The sequence below is a fragment of the Anas platyrhynchos genome, chromosome 1, assembly GCF_047663525.1.
Source record: "Anas platyrhynchos isolate ZD024472 breed Pekin duck chromosome 1, IASCAAS_PekinDuck_T2T, whole genome shotgun sequence".
In the NCBI taxonomy this organism is placed as follows: Eukaryota; Metazoa; Chordata; class Aves; order Anseriformes; family Anatidae; genus Anas; species Anas platyrhynchos.
In genome coordinates this window covers 95772924-95792432 of record NC_092587.1, presented here as the reverse complement: position 1 = coordinate 95792432, position 19509 = coordinate 95772924, and the positions used below count along the sequence as shown (strand labels likewise).

Genomic DNA, 19509 nt, shown 5'->3' with positions numbered 1-19509 from the left:
AAAGCAGTAAAATGTCTTAGGATTCATAATGCTCCTTGTGTGCATTCTGTGATATTGACAACCTATTTTTGGCATTTTTGTCCTAGAACTAAAAAGCTGATACAACCCAAGAGCTTGCTGGATTGCATCCCTTCCCATATGGCACTAGAAAATTTAGTTCAGTTACACCTGTCCAAGGTCTGAGGCTATGCAGATGCACAGCAGTTCTTATGACCTTAATTTAATCTACAAAAGCTTTTCTTCAGATTAAGGGGAAAACGAGAACTCCAGCTTACTTCTCAGATATTAGATTATTTTTTTTTTTCATTTTATGGGTGTGGGTGGGTTTATTGTTGTTTCAGTAGACAACATAAGTTGATTGATGACATTTTGTTGATTATTTTTCTTTCACACTAACCTTTTGTCAAAGGAATGACTTCTAAGGACAACAGAGAGTTAGGCCTTTGACTGCATTCAGTGTTCTGAGCTGCTGAGCAGATATCTTGGAAGTTTATTGCTTTAAAAAAAGTGCTCAAGGACCCCAGCTGAGGTTGTCACCCTACTGGGTTCAGTATACTACAAATACAAATTAAGACAGCTCTCCTCCAAGGAGTTTGAGAGCTCATCCTCTCTATCAAAGATGATTCCACTCTTTGGCAGTAAATCTAGATTTGGTTTCAAACCAAAACAAAAAGAACCCTTGGCTCATCTTCTGTTTGGTCTCAACACGATGAGTTCCTGCCAACTTACAAACAGCAAAGCCTCAGAAATAATGAAAAGGGAAAAGAAAGCAGAAACTCAGCACTGAATCTGGATTTTCATCCTGGAAATCATCAAGGGGAGAAAAGCTGCTTCCATGGAAACACATACTGAAATGGGAGAGGAGAAGGCAGACAGCCAGTACTTTTTCCCCTGCTGAGCCTGTAGAGACCGTCACAGAAGTTGTTAATAACTAGAGGAACGGTTGTTCCCTTGGGATTTTCATGTAGCTGCTGCTCAGCCCAGTGAGACCCTGCTAGCACCAGAACATTGCCTGTTGAAATTGCATAACAAGAAGAAACACAAAGAGGCTTGGGATGTTGGGAATAACTTTTTTCTCCTGACTACTGAAGAGGTGTGCTTTGCAGACCCAGATCCTTTACCTGCTCTTACCTGGGAAAAACTAGCCTAAAAACTTCATATAAAGTCTTAATCTTTCTCATGGTTTTCCAACAGTGAACTGATCATTAGCTTCAAATAATCTAAGTCTGAAAGAGTAGGTATAATTCATAAGGAAAACATTATTTGATTCTTTCTGTTCATGAATAAGCAGCAAGGGTCTTTTTGATTAGCTTACTTAAAGCTATTCAAAAGTCAGTCAGTGCTGTAAATAACAGAGGTTCTATACACTGCTCACAGGCATTGCTTTACTGGAGGTCCTATTAAGGGACCAGAGTTGTTTGTAGTGGGCATACAAGAGAGACGGATGCCTGTTCTCATTTCTGCTCTGTAAATGAATGAGTTTAGCTTTCAAAGTAAACATGAGCACTAGTTCAGTTTCTGCTTGCAATCTCTAATACATACTTACTACCAGTTCCTAGAACAATTATTTGAAATTACAAAGAAAAAATTGTACAGAGAACTACTGAAAAAAGAAATGAAAACACTTGTTTTCATTTAGATAGATACCAAGGACTAATGTCTATTTTGAAAGAAGTATTAAGGAATATTAAATTTGTAGGAGGGTAAAGGTACATAGCAGTTGAGTTTTATTAATCAAGAAAGACTGAGACATTATGAAATCATCTTTGTTTCTTTAAATATTACAAAATATGGAGATGAGAAATGAGAAGGGAAGGTACTCTGTTTTTCATCCTAAGAACCACTTCTTTGAACAGTGCTGATTTTATTTCTAGGACAGCTTCAATCAAAAGACCTTAATACACACAAACATCCAGAGAAAACTGTATCTACACATCCTTCATAATTCCAAGCAAAATGGTATAGAATTAAAGGACAAAAAATAAACCCCTTGCTTGCTACGCTGTTCTTATTTTGTGTCTCAATGGGAAGAGAATGACAGATGGAAGTATAAAGTATGTTTACTCATATCAGGCCTTTGATATGCAAATGCTTGTTCTGAAGAATGAGAAATACACTGACCAGCAGACATCCCCTCAGAAGAGAAGCATCGCAACCTGAGAGAGAAGAGAGATAAACACTCCTTGGCAGATGCATTATGAATATTGACTACGGCAAGTTCTGCCACAACGCTTTCCTGAGGGAAGTATTATGTTTTCAAATGTAACATCTTGACAATATTTAAATGCCAAGAGTGAAAGAAGAGTGAAATATCTAAGGGATATAGCTGATGAATAAAAAACATTCACTCCACTTTTTATATATATATATATTTCAGCACACTGGTAATTACATTACATAACCCCCAAGACACCACAGACAAAAGCCAAGTTAAGTCTCATAAGGTTTGTCTCAAGGATCTCCTTTTTTGGTCAATGGAGAGACATCAGTTGACGCACAGGAGATAGCAGACCATTATGTTCGATTCCTGCTCTGAACTGGCTGGTGGAGCCACGCTGTCTCCATTACCCTTACAGCAAATCAGCAGAGACTAGCCTCTCCCACACTGCAATACCGTGCTTTTCTGACAATGAAGCTATAAACATTAACATTAGTTTAAAACCTGATCCAAACTGCTTTAAAAGTTTGTGACCGTAAAAACAATAACGCTAACAATAAAGCCTCATAAATACCCACTAATATGAAAGAGCTTGCTATAACTCTACAGGGAAGCAAGAATGGTCTTGAAATGCATTTAACCTCTCTTGCACCATGTAAAAATAGTGTTTCCTCTCATTTCCAAACCGCTACAGTACAGAGTTTGGGTGCACAATGAATGCTCCGTGAAGCCTGGAGTGCATCAGTGATGAAACATTTCAGAAACACTAAAAATTCAGAAACAAACAAACAAAAAAATGTAGCAAGAAATAAACAATTATTTTTTTGTTGTTGTTTAAGGACTTTGAGTGTGCATGAAACAAGATAACTTGACAAAAATGATAAAGACCAAATCAATACCACCGACTGTCATTAAATTTAACATACTCATTAAACTGTACTTTTAAATTTGAGATTCATCATGTTCTACAACCATCCAGACCACGGAAATGTAATGCAGTGTAACGCAGATGTGTAATTAAAAACTTTTCCCAAATTATCCTTTATTCAGGCTACATGCCACATCTAAGTGTTCACAGTGGAAGTCAGGTCATGGATTTCTGTCACAAGTATTTTGGGAAAGGAAACAATCCATTAGGATTAAGAAATTAGGAGACATTACATCTCAGAGCAGGGAGGCACTGGAACAGGTTCCCCAGGGAGGTGGTGGCATCACCATCCCTGGGGATGTTCAAGGAAAGGTTCAATGTGGTGCTTAGAGGCATGATTTAGTGGGTGACATTTGTGGCAGGGTGATGGCAGGACCAATTTATTGGCCTCTGCATAGGCTGAAGCTCCTGGATGGAACGGAGTCTCTCCAAGGGTCTGGGTGGTCACTGCCCGCTGCTGACAGGTGTCTCTGTTGCGCTGCTGGAGAAACTGGTGCTGTGCAGCGGCGCCGTGCTGCTGGTAAAGCCTTCCGCGGCTTACTCCAGGCTCAGGAAGGAGTCCGAGTTGTCCATCTGCACCCCAAGCGTGAACTCGATGGAGAGGGTGCTCTTGGAGGCGTTGGCCAGCCTGATCTTGCAGGAGCAGCGGGAGGGCAGCACCGTCAGGTGGCAGTGGCGCGACTGCAGCAGACGCTCCCAGGCTGCTTTCACCAAGGCCTGGAACCAGCAGGTGGTTTTCTCCACATCCAGGTAGGAGCCGCTGCAGAGGGTGCGCAGCAGGCTGGGCTCCTGTCTTCTCCTCAGCTCATCCTCGGAGTGGTGGAGGAAGCACAGCATGTCCCCCACCAGACACTCCCTCACGCACGCGCACTCCAGCTCCACGCGCAGGCCGGGCTTCCTTGCTGGCGTCTCCCCCTCGGCGCCCAGCTCCGGGTGGAAGGCGTGCCCAGGGGGAGGCCTCAGGGGCACGAGCAGGCGGTACAGGACGTTGTCTTCCCGGGCACTCCAGCCTTCATAGAGGCAGCCTATGCCGATGGCCGGCTGCAGCCGTGGGTTGAAGAGACAGTTCCCGGAGAGTCTTCGGCAGGCACCAAGAAGTTCCTCCACCAGCTCCTCCACCATCTGGCACTTGTCAGCCATGCACGGCGCCGGCCACTGGGTGCTATCTGCCCAAACTCTGCCCAGATCCCAGCTGTCATCAGAGTCACCATCTTCGTCTGTGTCATCGCCATCATCGTTGTTCTCCTCCTCTCTTGTAGAGCTGCCGTGTTCGCTGTTGCTGCTGCCTGGTTCACGGCTCCGTTTCCTGAGCCAGCAGCAGAGCCCAAAGACCAGGACAAGGAGCTTGACCAAGGCCCAGAACTGCCACTGCTTCAATGCGGTGAAGAGCAGAGCTCCCAGGGCCACCCAGCTCTGCTGCTGGTTCGTCTCCTCCACCGCTTGCACCAGCCGAGCCATGCCCTCAGTCAGCTGCTCCGCGTACTGCTGCATTCTCTCACAGCCATCTCTATCCAGTGGATCGTTCACCAGCCATGGCTTCTGGGCAACGCCCAGCACAGCCAGGGCGAGGAAGATCAGCCGAGCCATGGCTTGCAGGAGGTGCGATCTGCACTCACCGACGGCCAAGGCCACAGTGTGGTAGTGCTGCTGCTGCTGGCCCTTATAACAGCTGCCCCATTGTGACTCATCCTTTGTGCTGTCATGGGCACCACAGTCGCATCACACCAATCCCCCTCGCCTCACCTCCCTGCAAGCTTGTGGGAAGGTCCTTGCAGCTCTGGGACATGAGAAGACTTACCATGTCACACAGAAAGTCCCTAAAACAGCGACAAATTTATTCTTCCCTTTATATGTGATGCAAAACATACAGCTCTTACTCATTCTGATATAAATATGATTTCTTTAATGTCTTTGTAGCAAATTGTCAAGGTGAAAACAACATCAGCAAAAAGGAAGGTGAAAAGGAAGCTGTAGACAGTGATGAGGTCGCTCCTCAGCCTTCTCTAAGCTGAACAACCCAAGTTACCTCTGCTGCTCCTCATAAGTTTTCCCCTCTAGACCCTTCACCATCTTTGTTGGCCTCTTTTGGACACTCTTTAGTTGTTTTGTACCCTCCTTCTATTGTGGTGCCCAAAACTGCTGACTCCTATTTGCCTTGCCAGAACCCCCAGCTCCTTTTCTGTGTGGCTGCTCTCCAGCCTCTCATCCCCTAGTCTGCATGAATATTCAGGATTGCCCCTTCCCAGGGGCAGAATCCAGCACCCGCTCTTGTTAAACTTGATACAACTGATAACTGCCCGGCACTCTAGTCTGTCAAGATCACTCTGCAAGGCCTCTCTACCCTTGAGGGAGTCAACGGCGTCTCCCAGTTCATTGTCACCTACTCAGAACACCTTCAAGTCATACACCAGAGTCATTTACGAAGACATTGAAGAGAACTGGACCAAAAATGGAGCCCTGGGCAATGCCACTAGGGGCTGGCCAGCAGTCTGATTAAAACCCATTTGCTATAACCCTTTGAGCCTGAGTCTCCAGCCAGTTGTTCACCCATCATGCTATGCATTTATCTAGCTGTAGGCTGGACATTTTGTCCAGTAGGATACTGTGTGAAGCAGTATTAAAAGATCTGCTGAAATCCAAAAACGTGACATCAGCTGGCTTCCCTAGGTCAACTAGATGGGAAACCTTGTCGTAAAAGGAAATGAAGTTCGTTCAACAGGACTTTCCCCTCACGAACCTGTGTTGTTTCTGACTGATGACCACGTTGTCCTTCAAGTGTTTTTCAGTAACTCCTAAAATAGTTTTCTCCATAGTTTTCCCTGGCACTGAGGTGAGGCTGACAGACCTGTAATTACCACATCTTGGGCAGCCTGCTTTGGGCAGCCATGGGGACACAGACCAGGTGACCACCAAAGGTCACTTTTAACTTCAGCTGGTCTGCAGTTCTTTTTTTTTGGAAAGATGCTTCCCAATCGCATGGTAGTAGTGCACTCAGTTACTTATGTCCATAGTCTGTTTCCCCCCCCCCCCCCCCAAAGTGCTGCACAGGCCATCAGGGACAGAGCATTTGTTAATACAAGCAAGTTATTGGCATTTGCATAGGCAGAAGCTCCTGTAGGGAATGGACTCTCTCGAAAAGGCTGAGAGATCGCTGCCCAGCTGCTAACAGCTGTCTCAGTTGCAAGCCTCCACACAACATCTTCTGCAGCTGCCCAGGACCCTGGCTGGGACCTGTGGTTTGGCTGCAGAGAAACTGTTCCAGAGGAATTCCTACTGCCTGATGAGCAGTGTCTTTTGTGTGTCCGATATGCTCAGTCCTGAGGCACCAGGACCCAGGGGATATCTGGGACAACACTAATGATTTATGATTATTACTATGAGTAGTGACAGGTATCATAACCATTTATTTATTCCTCCACATGTCTGTCTTTTACATTGCTCCTCTACTCATCTTAAACTGAAATGATACGACACAAACGGCAGCAAATGGCAGCAAAAATCCAAAAAGCATTCTTCAGAAACAGAAATAAGTAACTGCAGGAAGAGTTAGGAGAATATATAATACGGAGAAGTAGAAGAACTAGCATGCTTGAAGCCAAGTGTAAACACCAAAGGAATATTTTTGATATTACTACTACTAATTTCTCAAGTACCAGAAAAGTTTCATTGTGCTCTTGTCCTTGATCAAGCTGATTTTTACAATAAATTAGTTTGCTGATACTATTAACATTTAGCTAAAGATGGTAAGGTACAGGCATAAAGAGCCACTGAAATACAAGAGAAGCAATACAGGTAATTGGTAAGTACACTATGTTTATTTGCATGCAGGCAACTGTGAAAGTTGCCAAAGGCAGTGATTTGGTCAAAAATCAATCGGTTGTTTTATAGCTACTGCACCTTCATTTCTTTCAGGTTACCTAATTTATCGCTGAAGAGTAGGCAAGTCCATAAATCAGGAACAAAGATAGCAGTTTCACAGATTTCTCTTGAAAGAAAATCTTTTTGTTACTATATACAATTCTTTTCCTAACTATAAATATTACGACTCAGTAGATTCTATCATTGTTTGCTATGCCTTACAAATTATATTTTTATTTCTGCAAGGTTCAGCATTACTTATGTAAAAAAATGAAAACAACTTTAAAGTATTTTGAATTACAGCTTCCACACTGTAGATAAAATACTTCTTTCTAATCAGGAGATTGCAGTTTTTATGATATGTTTACAATGCAGCAGCTTCTAGCTACAGCTAAATAACTGCATGTAGAAGAACTAGTACTGTGATTAACAATTCTCCTACTGGGATCTGGGGAGCAGAAATGCTAACTGGTAACGTCTGCAAGGGAATACACCAGCAGAGAGTTCAGGTCACCAAACTGCACAACAAGCTCGAAAACTGCAGCACAGGTAAGGAGAGTGATAGAAGTATGACTGGTAAATAAAAAAAGGTGTGTGGACACTGTGAGATAATTTCAATCCCCATCTCCATTCTGGGCCTGTGGTCAGCCATCCCATGTGCTAGTTCCCTCCAGGTCTTCCTTTCTTCTTGAGATGAAGAATCTTCTCATCTGCAGATCTTTTCCTTGGGGTGCCCCTGGCATTGGTGGCTGCACCCATGGCAGCCACACTCACCAGGAAAGTGGGCAACAAGGACCTTGGAGCCAGCTCTTTATGGTCACCAATATGGTGAGGAGCAGGGGGAATAATTTCTCCAAACACATTGATTCCAGCCCAAAACCCCAGCTAGTGCCTTGTTAAGCTGCTAGCAAAGACACCTGGACAAGAACATAGCAAAACACCATCCACTGTGGAGCATCTCCCATCAGTCAGCCCTAGCCTTAGCCTCTACTGGCACTGTCCCACAGAGAGGGGTGGGAGAAGCATTCACTGCTGCTGGGCTGGTACAGCCTTCCCAAACTTATGGCCAGGAGACACGTTCCAAACTAGACCCATCTATCCAGGCACTGCTACAGGAGTGGTAGGGTCTGAAAATGCTGCCCCTTCAGATCTTTTATCCTTGCCATATTGCCACAAAGAAACTTACTCGCATTCAACATTTATGGGGGGAAGAGCAATCTTCACGTCACCTTTTAAAACATGTATAGTTCTGGATCATTAGACTAGGTAATATATTTTATGAAGGCTATGCCATTTTATCAAGAGACCGCTTGCAAGCACCATTTTACACTTACTGGAAAAAAAAAAATATTTTTTCTGTAGGCTATTGCAGGCTACAGTGATTAACGTGACCTACATTTTGGGAAAAAAAGAGTATGTCCATAGAGAGTAATCCTACAATTATTTGCAGATTTGATTTATATTGTGATTACATATTCACTATTACTTCAGCTACCTGGAAGATGAGTGGACTGTTTTAAAGTTTATTCTCATTTAGTGAGGCCACCTATTTCCTTAGCAGAAGGATTCAGTTTATGCAAAGTTTCTCTCAACACAGAATTTTATATTATGATTGTTTTTTTATTTAAACATATCAAAGTAAGTTCTAATTTTTAAAATGTCATGGTAATACATTTGCATGTAAATGTCAAAACACTAGTATAAAGCAGCCTGAGCTGTTAGAATACATTTTTTCCTACCATTTTCCTTCCTATATTGCTTATTTAAAAAAAAAAAAAAAGCAAACACCATACCAACTGAATGAAGAACTGTTGCATGAGTATTAAGTGACACTAATGGTGAATTATGAAGGTGGTTGTACCTGTGGATCCCTGTAAGTGTTGTCTCCCCTCTAATCTGAGCCTACACAAGTATTTTAAGAGAAATAAAAGTTGACGACTTTTTTTCTGATTGTATTTACAATCATGTATTAACTTTTACTTAACCACTGACTTGATTCTAAATTACACGGCCTTAATGAATATTATCCACTATATTCCTTTTGAAACTAAACAAAATGAATCACAACACTTAAAATGCATTATCACACCATCCCTCCCCCCACTCAAATAATAACTACTAAAAAAAATTAAAAGAACTAGCTGGTTCTTAACTGAGATCTGCTACCAATTAAACGGCCTGATATTAAAATTTGAGTTGTGTGCAAATAGTAAAAAGAGCCCAGCTAAATAGCATAGACTTATCCTTAGGGTCATCCCAATTACAGCATTAGAAAACTGGATCCAATGACAGAAGAGGCCAAAATGAAGGTTGCTAGACTGATCAGCAGGAAGAATGCAGCCACATGTCTCTCATTCTGTGTAAACACACACACAGAAACCACACTCTAAAACACAGGTTTATTAAAGATGGCATGCACATCAGTACCTGGCTTCTCTTGAGTATACACATAGGTAAGTTCTTGCTGCCATAGCAAACTAATACTACAGTATGACAATGTCTAGTGTCTCTTAATTTCAGCTATGGAGTCATGTTGGATTTTGCTACTTTCATCAGCTGGAACACACTCCGAACTGTCTGTACCTTGTAACACTCATCCAAAGAGGCCTTACAGAAAAACTCTGGAAGATGGAATTGTCATTGCTTTTGGTTTACTGTTGAAATTTCTCAACAGCCTCGCAGATCAGAAAAAATGCATTGAAACAGCCTGTTTGTCAGCTTAGGTCATGTCTTACTTGAAAAAAATACTCCCTTTGCCCCGCTACCAGATTAAAACCTAAGCTCCCAAGCCATTAAAACATCAATAACCGATCTTTGCATTATACTAATGTACTCTAGAAGCCTTTAAGGGTTCATTGTTTACCTACTCTGTATGCTGATGACTGGTAAGAGAAAAAGGTTCTCATTGTCCAAGAATACTTTTCAAAGTATTTCTTGGATCATCTTCAGTCATGATCAAATCATGAGCTGTACTTCATCCCATTATCCTATTCCATCATGTACCACCATTATTTACCATTTTCGGTAACATCACTACCAATTGTACCACAAAGTGACTGCAAAAGAGAGGCTAATATTCTGCTTTAGTGGTCTGCTCTGCTCTTTAGTGCTCTGTTGCTGTCCTTCACAACAGTTCCAGCTATAAAAAAACAGTAAGCTTTTATTTCCTCCCTTTTTTCAAGGAGGGAAATCCTCAGCTTGTGTGTGGGAGTTTTTCATTTCTAGGTAGGGCTGCTGTATCTCATTCAGACTATGCCTTACCAAAGAGGATGAGTTTCACATAGTTCTATGAATTTCAAGTTTATCTGAATCAATCATTTGGCTACAACAACCGTGAATATTTTTTTCCCTCCTCTTGTGCTTTTTATTATGAAGTTGTCAATAAGAACAGACATGACTGTAGAAGTTTGTGGTAGTTAACTTTGGACAGAATAGCTAATAAATCAGGTTGCTGAGACATTAACTGCTTAAAGGAAGAAGAGAATGGCATCCATCTAATAGTGGAAGAGCAGCAATAGTTTAAAAGTCTTGTAAAGGTCTAGAATACGCAGAGAACACTGCTCTGCGTTTTGCACTAGCATTAGCACATTCCATTCATACATATGAACATATATGCTTAAAAAAACACACAAGTTTTCAGCGACCTTGAGCCATTCACCAAATCTAGTGAAACTTTGCATCATTGGCTAGGCTTCCAACAAATGACCAGGAGCCATCCAGAGACCTCAGGCAGTTTGGATCATCAACAAATCTCTTTAATTGGACTTTGTCAACATGGTGGCCATATCCTTATGAACATCACAAATTTAAACAGGCTTCTTTTCCCTCTGATGTTTTTCAGTTAAACACAGTAATTTATTTTGGGACTTCTCAATAAAACCAGGAACTTTCACACAGGAAAAATCATTTTTAACATTTACAAACCTGATCAAATCAAAAATATTATAACCCGCGCAACCTAAATTACTCTATGAAACAACACTGGAAAAAGTTACCTCCCTGCCAGATATTAACCACTATCCATGATAAGCTGATTTTCTGACAAAAAATAGAGTATCTTCCATACTTGTGGCAAGGTAATTACACCTTTTTTCTTATTAAAGATAACGACAAACCACTCAAATGAGTTTTTTCTTTTTTTTTTTTTTTTAATATTTTCATCATCAGTATAATTCATGATTCTTAATAAAAGGCATTCTAAAATGCATAGCATAAAAGGAAAAAAAATTGATCTCTAAATTTCACCCCAGAATTTCCCTTTAAACAGAACCCAGACTTATGGAGAATTGAAAAAGAAATTTTACAAACCTAGACCTTCACAGAATTTCTCTTACTAGAATGGTGTGCCATGCCCTGTTAATTATAATAAAAATGCATATAATTTTAAATAACTAAGAAATTATGCATTGTAAATATGCAAAATGATAATGAAAGGAGCACAAGCAGAGGTAATCAAATATATTATTCATTTACTGTCGGTAGAAGAACCCCTATTCTGATTTTAACTAGAAAACATACTCCTGCTCTGGGATTTGCCTGTACTGGCCTCCTAAACACCATCAGTCAAACACATCTTTAGGCGTTCCTCCAGGCCTGTCCTCAGGGTCTTCTATGCCTCCTAACTTCGCACAGCTTTGCAACTTCCTTTATGTTTTCTTGTACATGTGGTAGAATATCTATTTTAACTTTAAAAAAATCAAAAATGTTTTAACACCTTTACTTGTTACTCAAGTCTCTGATACCTCAGTGACTCAAGACTAAAATTCTGACAGTCCCTGAAAAATTGCATTTTAAAAAGTGGTTTCTCAAATATTGCTGTTAATTAATTGCAAAGTGTGACAATGATATATTATGATCATAGTCACCAAGTGAAATAAATACATCAGGCTGATGGAATACTGATCAAGTTTTGGATTTTTCTCTCCAGTTTCTTGCATAAACTGTCAGTACACATAGACTGTGGTATTCAGAATACTTTACATATTTGAAAACGTGAAAAATTATATCCAATCTTGACCACTGAGTTTTTCCACGACGATCCATTTACGCAAAATTCAAGTCTGTATTTTGACTCTGCATAAAAGAAATATTGCTGTTAAACACACTGTTCCACAGGGACTTTATTAGGGCTGCTGCTGAACTGTGCATCATTTTAATTAGAATTAACACTTTCATCTTGTTTATGAATATATGTAAGATAAGCTTTGAAATATTTAACATCTGGGAATAACGTCAAGCTGTCACAGCAAAATTAAGATGTTTCACATACATAAGTTATTATATAATAACTAGATACCAAATAACTAAACATTCATTGTTAGCATGTGGAGTATAATCTCTCTATGCATACAGTTCCATGTCCTTTGGGACATGCTTTGATCATTATCCCTTTGAAGCAATGCTTCTTTAAAGAGAGACATTTCAAGTGCAGTCCTTGACTCTGTTAGATGTTTCACTGGTAGGTATGAGACCTATTTTACATAATTTATTCTACCTTTAGCAGACATAGCCCTAGAATAACATAAGCTTACTGCAGTAAGCTGGCTCCCCAGGATCACCTTCCTTTGCTAAGATATTTATTTATTGGGCTACAGAGATTATTTATAGGCATTACTGTTTAAAAGACTACCATCACCAGGTCAGCCACCTCTTGCCTATGCAAGATTTAATCTCCTGTGATTTGATGGGACTGTCAAAAATAAAATCAAGGAAAAATACGCCCTCAAGAAAAGGATTTCCAGCACATGAAGTAAAACACTACCAGACCGTGTTAGAGAGCTCATTGTTTTGAGGTGTGTCAGACAGTAGGCCTTTATTTATTTAAACCTTTAGATCTCCTTCAACCACCAAAGCCTACATGTTGCCACTTAGATTATGAGAAGTGGATGCACACCAGATGCGTGTTGGGTGAGGTTTGGACAACTGATAACCCAGAGACCAGGTCACATCTAGAGTTAACTCTCCAGGAGCTGCTGGAGAGGAAACCCAGGGAGCAGTGACCAGCAGCTGGGGCCTGAGAGAAGAAACTCAGGCAAGCGGGAGACCTGGGGGCCATCAACAGCAGTGGTGGCTATAGTCAGGGCTAGCTCTGTAGGGCGCTCAGAGCACAAGATAGCTGCCGCATGTCACTGTCACCAAAATGGTGTCAGGGGACACTAACTCAAGTTGTGGTTAAGCACCTGACACAAACCACCAGCTGTAACAGCACTGATTACAACCCATATAACACCACATGCATAAGCCTGTAGGGAAGAGCTAACACTGGGTAACCAGTAAGAATTAACATTAGTTTCTATAGACTATGTTTTCTTTTAAAGGTGTGTGTTTTGCTGCAAGCACAACACACACCTAAGCTCCCCTACAACTCCTCAGACCTACCTTCACAACTGAAATTTACATTGAGTATACCATATGGATGTCAAAACACAAGAACTTGTGGATTAATAGTGTAACACACCATAACAAAACATTAAAAAAAAAAAAGTAGCCACAGACCAGTCTTCTCATTCTGAGAAGTGAAGCAATTTAGAAAACATTTTAGTCTAAAAAAAAAAAAAAAATATATATATATATATATATATATATGTAAGAGGATACAGTAATACACATGCTTCTCAGGCAACAGATAATGAAGTATTTACCATTCACAAATTAAAGTTCTTGGCACACTATTAATAGTGTAAAATGTTAAAAACAATTTTAAATTGTTTCATAAAAGCAAATGGAACGTACTGCACAAGCAGGAGAAAAAGTAATTATCACAGAAAGAAGAAAACACATAAAAAGGGGAAAGGAAGAAATGCACTCAGATGCAATCTTTTTGCCTGAGAGCGCCTTAGACAGCGCAGACTGTTTATTTTGCTCCATTTATCTTCTGAAGCATTTCTTCCAAAGAAATACTTCTGAAAATCTAAAAACTTTCTGCCAGCGACTTGCCCAAAAGGACAATGAAAGGCTGATGTGTACAATATACAAACAAACCAGGGATCTTCTAAACATTATGATACAGAAAAAGTGAATGATACATAAGCTGATGTGCTAGGAAATAAAACTGCCGACAGGATTTTTCTGTCTTCAGGTCTAAGTCCTTCCCACCCCTCATCTTTAAGTGACATTGTACAGAACTATACAAAATGCTTTGTGCATGTTTTGACTATATAAATGAGATTTGAATATGTCAATATGTCTAAATGATGTGAGATGACAGCTGCAACAGACACGAGGATTTTAGAGATACATAAGCTTAAATATATTTAGATAAATACCAGAAAGATTCACACTAGTCTGCAGTAAGACCAGTGGAGCACATCACAAGTACTGTTAGAAGCATGACAATGCTTGTTCAGAGTATGCAGATATCAGATGTGATACGCCTAACAAGCAGAATATCCTACAAAGTAGATCATGAATAAAAAAGCAATAAAGCAGGAAAATAAATATTTTATTTTTTTTCCCCGATCTGGCAAAAGCTTAAGCTCATGGGTAGCTTCCTCACTGCTTTGGCTCAAATGATGCCTCTAGCATGACAGATTTTGGGGAGCAGTAATTTCTAAGAATCCTCTAAATACTAAATACCTTTGAAACCTAAAATAGTCCATGACACAGAATGACTTTACATTCTACATCAGCCTTGCTCTATGAAACTACTGTTTGATATTATTTTCAATATTAAGCTTTAGGAAAAGGATAATTTAGTCAGCTGAAGCAAATCTCCTCTTACTTGAAGATCTTCCTGAGATACAAAAAGCAACTACAGTAATACAGTTCAAGTTTTTACATTCATACTTTTGTCTTGAATAATAATAAAAAAACTCTCCATCAGACATTTCTTTGTGCAGTTACTTTACTCCTGTTTGCAATTCCCAGGCTAAATCACACATGAGGAAAGCCTTTATTGATTGCTTTTGAAATTATATTTCTCAGTATAAATGCTTTAATAATTGACTGAATAAAATGATGGGTAATCTCTAAGGGAACAATCCCATTACAGAATGTGTTTTTGGTTTATTTCTAAATATTCTGCTCATTAATAACCTTCTTCAGAGGAAATACAGGTGATTATTTTCAGATTTCCTAGCTCAACTCCATGACTTCTCACAGAACATCACCTACACCAATCATATTCTGAAATGCTTTGATTTTTCCTCAAATTATAAATTTAAGTACTTGTGTTCAGCAACAACATGAGGTGTGTCTTACCTAAAAAAGAACCTAATTTCCAGTATATGAGAATCTGAGGCAGAATTGTATCTGCACATAGAAATTTAAAACTTAAACCTTAAGTAAAATTTCTAAATAATTTATTAAAAAAAAATCCATAGCCTTATGTAGTGTAAAAGCTTGGAACCTTTCACTGAGCACTCAGTCTCCAATTTTTTCCTCAGTTTATCGTTATTTTTTCCTACTCAGGGCTCCACTGTAAGTCAACAGTGAATAAACATTCTAGGAACTGTATTTCCAAATAATCCAAAGACAAATGTACCAAACAAATTTGACAAATATAACAAACCCTTGAGTCAAAACTGTTATTTTATTGCTACATATTTCTTTGTATGTCCTGAACACTATTTATGCAATGATGCAGCACACAAAGTGGTCATTTGCCTAATTAGCGGCCAAGGCTGTAAATCACATTTTCTTTGAGAAATATTTCTATTTTCTATTCAGTTTTCATTGTGGATGCTCAAATTGAATGCCTAACACAAGGCAATGTAAACCATTCTGTATTAAATACGTTTTACTGTGTATTTATAAGGGAGTAATTATGATCTTTCTTTCTTCCACATGCTCATCACAGAAGACCTCGTCAGAGCTTTTCCAGATGTATGTTTTTAGCACTGCTGTTGAGGAAACCTCAATGAGAAAGTATGCTCAGCCATAAAACAACCCCATTATGCTTCTCCAGCTGGAGGAAAGCTTCCTATAGCTCCGACATCACAGCTGCAACCAACATTCAACATCTACAGCCATTACATGCAGCAGGTCATGGCTTTCTCTCAAGGAAAACCTGCCCACAGCCAATACGTGACTGTTGAAACAGTTGAGATTGTTCATTGCACTTCACACATGATCAATTTACAAGTCAAATTAATCTCAAATGTTTGAACTCAAGCTTTAGCTAGTGACTCCCAAAGGGAGAAAAGTTTGTGGCAAATAAGAAAAAGCTGTATTACCCCAGGACTGACTGACAGGTACTGCTTCTCTCAGTCTTTTTAGTACACAACACACATTTTAAGGGCAAATCCCACCACAGTAAGGAAGATCAGGCAGGAATTGAAGGTTAGTGACTGCCTTCTTCACCCATGCCCACACCACAGCACCCAGCCTGTCTGTCTTCCTGTTATCCCCATTTTACCAATACGCAAATAACTTGCATATTGGCATAGAATCATAGAATATCCTGAGTTGGAAGGGACCCTTAAGGATCATCAAGTCCAACTCTTGACACCGCACAGGTCTACCCAAAAGTTCAGACCATGTGACTAAGTGCACAGTCCAATCTCTTCTTAAATTCAGACAGGCTCGGTGCAGTGACCACTTCCCTGGGGAGCCTGTTCCAGTGTGCAACCACCCTCTCTGTGAAGAACCCCCTCCTGATGTCAAGCCTAAATTTCCCCTGCCTCAGCTTAACCCCATTCCCACGGGTCCTGTCGCTGGTGTTAATGGAGAAAAGGTCTTCTGCCTCTCGACACCCCCTTACGAGGAAGTTGTAGACTGCGATGAGGTCTCCCCTCAGCCTCCTCTTTTCCAGGCTGAACAGGCCCAGTGCCCTCAGCCGTTCCTCGTACGTCTTCCCCTCCAGGCCTTTCACCATCTTCGTAGCCCTCCTCTGGACACTCTCCAACAGTTTCATGTCCTTTTTATACTGTGGTGCCCAGAACTGTACACAGTACTCGAGGTGAGGCCGCACCAGCGCAGAGTAGAGCGGGACAATCACCTCCCTCGACCTACTAGCGATGCCGTGCTTGACGCACCCCAGGACACGGTTGGCCCTCCTGGCTGCCAGGGCACACTGCTGGCTCATATTCAACTTGTTGTCTACCACGACCCCCAGATCCCTCTCTTCTAGGCTGCTCTCCAGCGTCTCATCGCCCAGTCTGTACGTGCAGCCAGGGTTTCCCCGTCCCAGGTGCAGGACCCGGCACTTGCTCTTATTGAACTTCATGCGGTTGGCGATCGCCCAGCTCTCCAACCTATCCAGATCCCTCTGCAAGGCCTTTCCACCCTCATCCGAGTCCACAACTCCTCCAAGTTTGGTGTCATCAGCAAACTTGCTCAAAATACCTTCTATTCCTACATCCAGATCGTTTATAAAAATATTGAAAAGTACTGGCCCTAAAATGGAGCCTTGAGGGACCCCACTGGTGACCGCCCGCCAGCCTGACGCAGCGCCATTCACCATAACCCTTTGGGCCCTGCCCGTTAGCCAATTGCTCACCCATCGTATGATGTTTTTATTTAGCTGTATGGTGGACATTTTGTCCAGTAGGATCCTATGGGAAACCGTGTCAAAAGCCTTGCTGAAGTCCAAAAAAACCACATCAGCTGGTTTCCCTTGGTCCACCATACGGGTGATCTTATCATAAAAGGAAATCAGGTTAGTTAGGCAGGACCTACCCTTCACAAACCCATGCTGGCTGGGACCAATGACTGCTTTGTCCCCCAGGTGCGCCTCAATAAGTTCGAGAACCATCTTCTCCATGATTTTACCAGGCACTGATGTGAGACTGACAGGCCTGTAATTGCTAGGGTCTTCTTTCTGACCCTTCTTGAAAAGCGGCACAACATTTGCCAGCTTCCAGTCTACCGGGACCTCTCCAGACTCCCAGGATCGTTGAAAAATAATTGAGAGAGGTTCCGCAATGACGTCCACCAGCTCTTTCAGCACCCGGGGATGAATCCCATCCGGACCAATGGACTTGTAGGGATCCAGGTGGAGTAGCAAACCCCGCACACGTTCAGGGGCGGTTGGGAGTTTGTCATCCCCACCGTCCCGGTCCTCCAGCTCAGGGCACCCTGGGTCCCGAAGCCCATCATCGGCATTGAAGACAGAGGCAAAGAAGGCGTTAAGCGTCTCTGCTTTGCCTATGTCATTGTCTGTGAGGAGACCTTCCCTATCAAGGAGCAGCCCTATGTATTCTTTAGTTCTCCTTTTTCCATTCACGTATATAAAAAAAAAAAACCTGCATCTGCTTATTTCTGACAAATAAACCTTTGGGAATTTAACAACACAGGAGTTCATTAAATGGCTATTCTGGCACAAGCAAGCAAAATAAAAGCTTTACTGAGAACTCAGTTATGACTGGACTGTAACCACTGGAAGACTGAGTCTCATGTAGGGAAATCCATCTGCACACAGGTTTACAAAAGATTCATGAAGTAGACCCACAGCCCCTGTCCTGATACTCCAACCGTTTGCTCTGCCCACCATGAGAGCTGATTTGCAATTACAGAGGGAAAGCCTGGAGACCTAAACCAGCATCATCATGTGTCACCACCCCAGGACACAGCCCCACACTCCTACACTGCAGTGAGGAGACCTGCCCCAGGCAAGCCTAAGAAACAGGTTAAAAACACTGCAAAGTGCTGAGAAATCTGCACAGCAAGTTTAAAAAACAGCAAGTCAGACAACAACTTTTAAATGTGCTCATTCTATACACAGCTGGATAAATATATGAACATTTGTGTTATATATATATTTTACAAAACTCAAGGAAAAAATTGTTTCCTGTAGCATTAAGTTTTGCATGCAACTGTCACTGTATACTACTACTTTCAGCACAGCCAGAACAAATAATTGCAATATATTATGGGCTGCTGCTAACACTGAATCATGCAGCTATATTACTGAGTCATAAACAATGACAATGAAATCACTGCACTACTCAAAATTTTTGCCTAGTATATTTTGAGGATAGCTGGGATGATCAACACCCAGCAAAACATATACTAATGAAAATCAGAGGCAAGACAGTAATCAGCATGGTTTTGCTCCTAAAACCTCACGTCTATATGCACAGATGTAGATCAGTGACACTTTGTTTGAAACTTGTTCTTTTACTTAAGTTGGCTTCATGTTTCTATTATCAAAGCACATTTCATACGTAACAGTATTTTAACACACATTTCTGAATTAAAGTGAAAAATAGTAATTTCTTAAGATTATATGATAAACTTATTTGCAAACTGAATTACGCACACTGTTCAGATGCAGGCTTTAATTTGTATTTTACAATGAAATATACTGGAAACGAGGTTGTGGTGGCTATTGTAAGTTTCCTTATTTGCTTGAATTAATGCAAGGTAAGTCACTATGATAAAAGAATGCAATAAATGAACATGTAATTTGCATCAGCTTAGTTTCATTGATAAAATTAAATATATATATATAAATTTAAATCCTTACTTCTTAAAAACAATTGAAAAGGGTTGCTGCTTATCAGATTTGTTGTCTTACAATTTGCCTGACTGAAAAAAAAAAACCTACAGACAGCCACAGATTAAGTAAAAATGGTTGGGTCTGAGCTACAACATTAAATGTGTGTGTCATTGAGATTTTTCTGGC

The 19509-nt window shown here is 40.9% G+C and overlaps 2 protein-coding genes across 14 annotated transcripts in view; both read right to left on the bottom strand.

The window, feature by feature from the left end:
- EPHA6 (EPH receptor A6) overlaps positions 1–19509 on the bottom strand; it is a 520880-nt gene that overhangs the window by 367011 nt on the left and 134360 nt on the right. The window lies entirely within an intron of this gene.
- LOC139999010 (inositol 1,4,5-trisphosphate receptor-interacting protein-like 1) lies at positions 1995–5511 on the bottom strand. Its single transcript, XM_072025170.1, has one exon. The coding sequence runs from the start codon at positions 4671–4673 to the stop codon at positions 3624–3626; it is 1050 nt and encodes a 349-aa protein (XP_071881271.1). The 5' UTR covers positions 4674–5511; the 3' UTR covers positions 1995–3623.

Excerpts from the sequence above, each read along its gene's own strand:
- LOC139999010 (XM_072025170.1), bottom strand. The coding sequence starts at position 4,673 with ATGGCTCGGCTGATCTTCCTCGCCCTGGCTGTGCTGGGCGTTGCCCAG.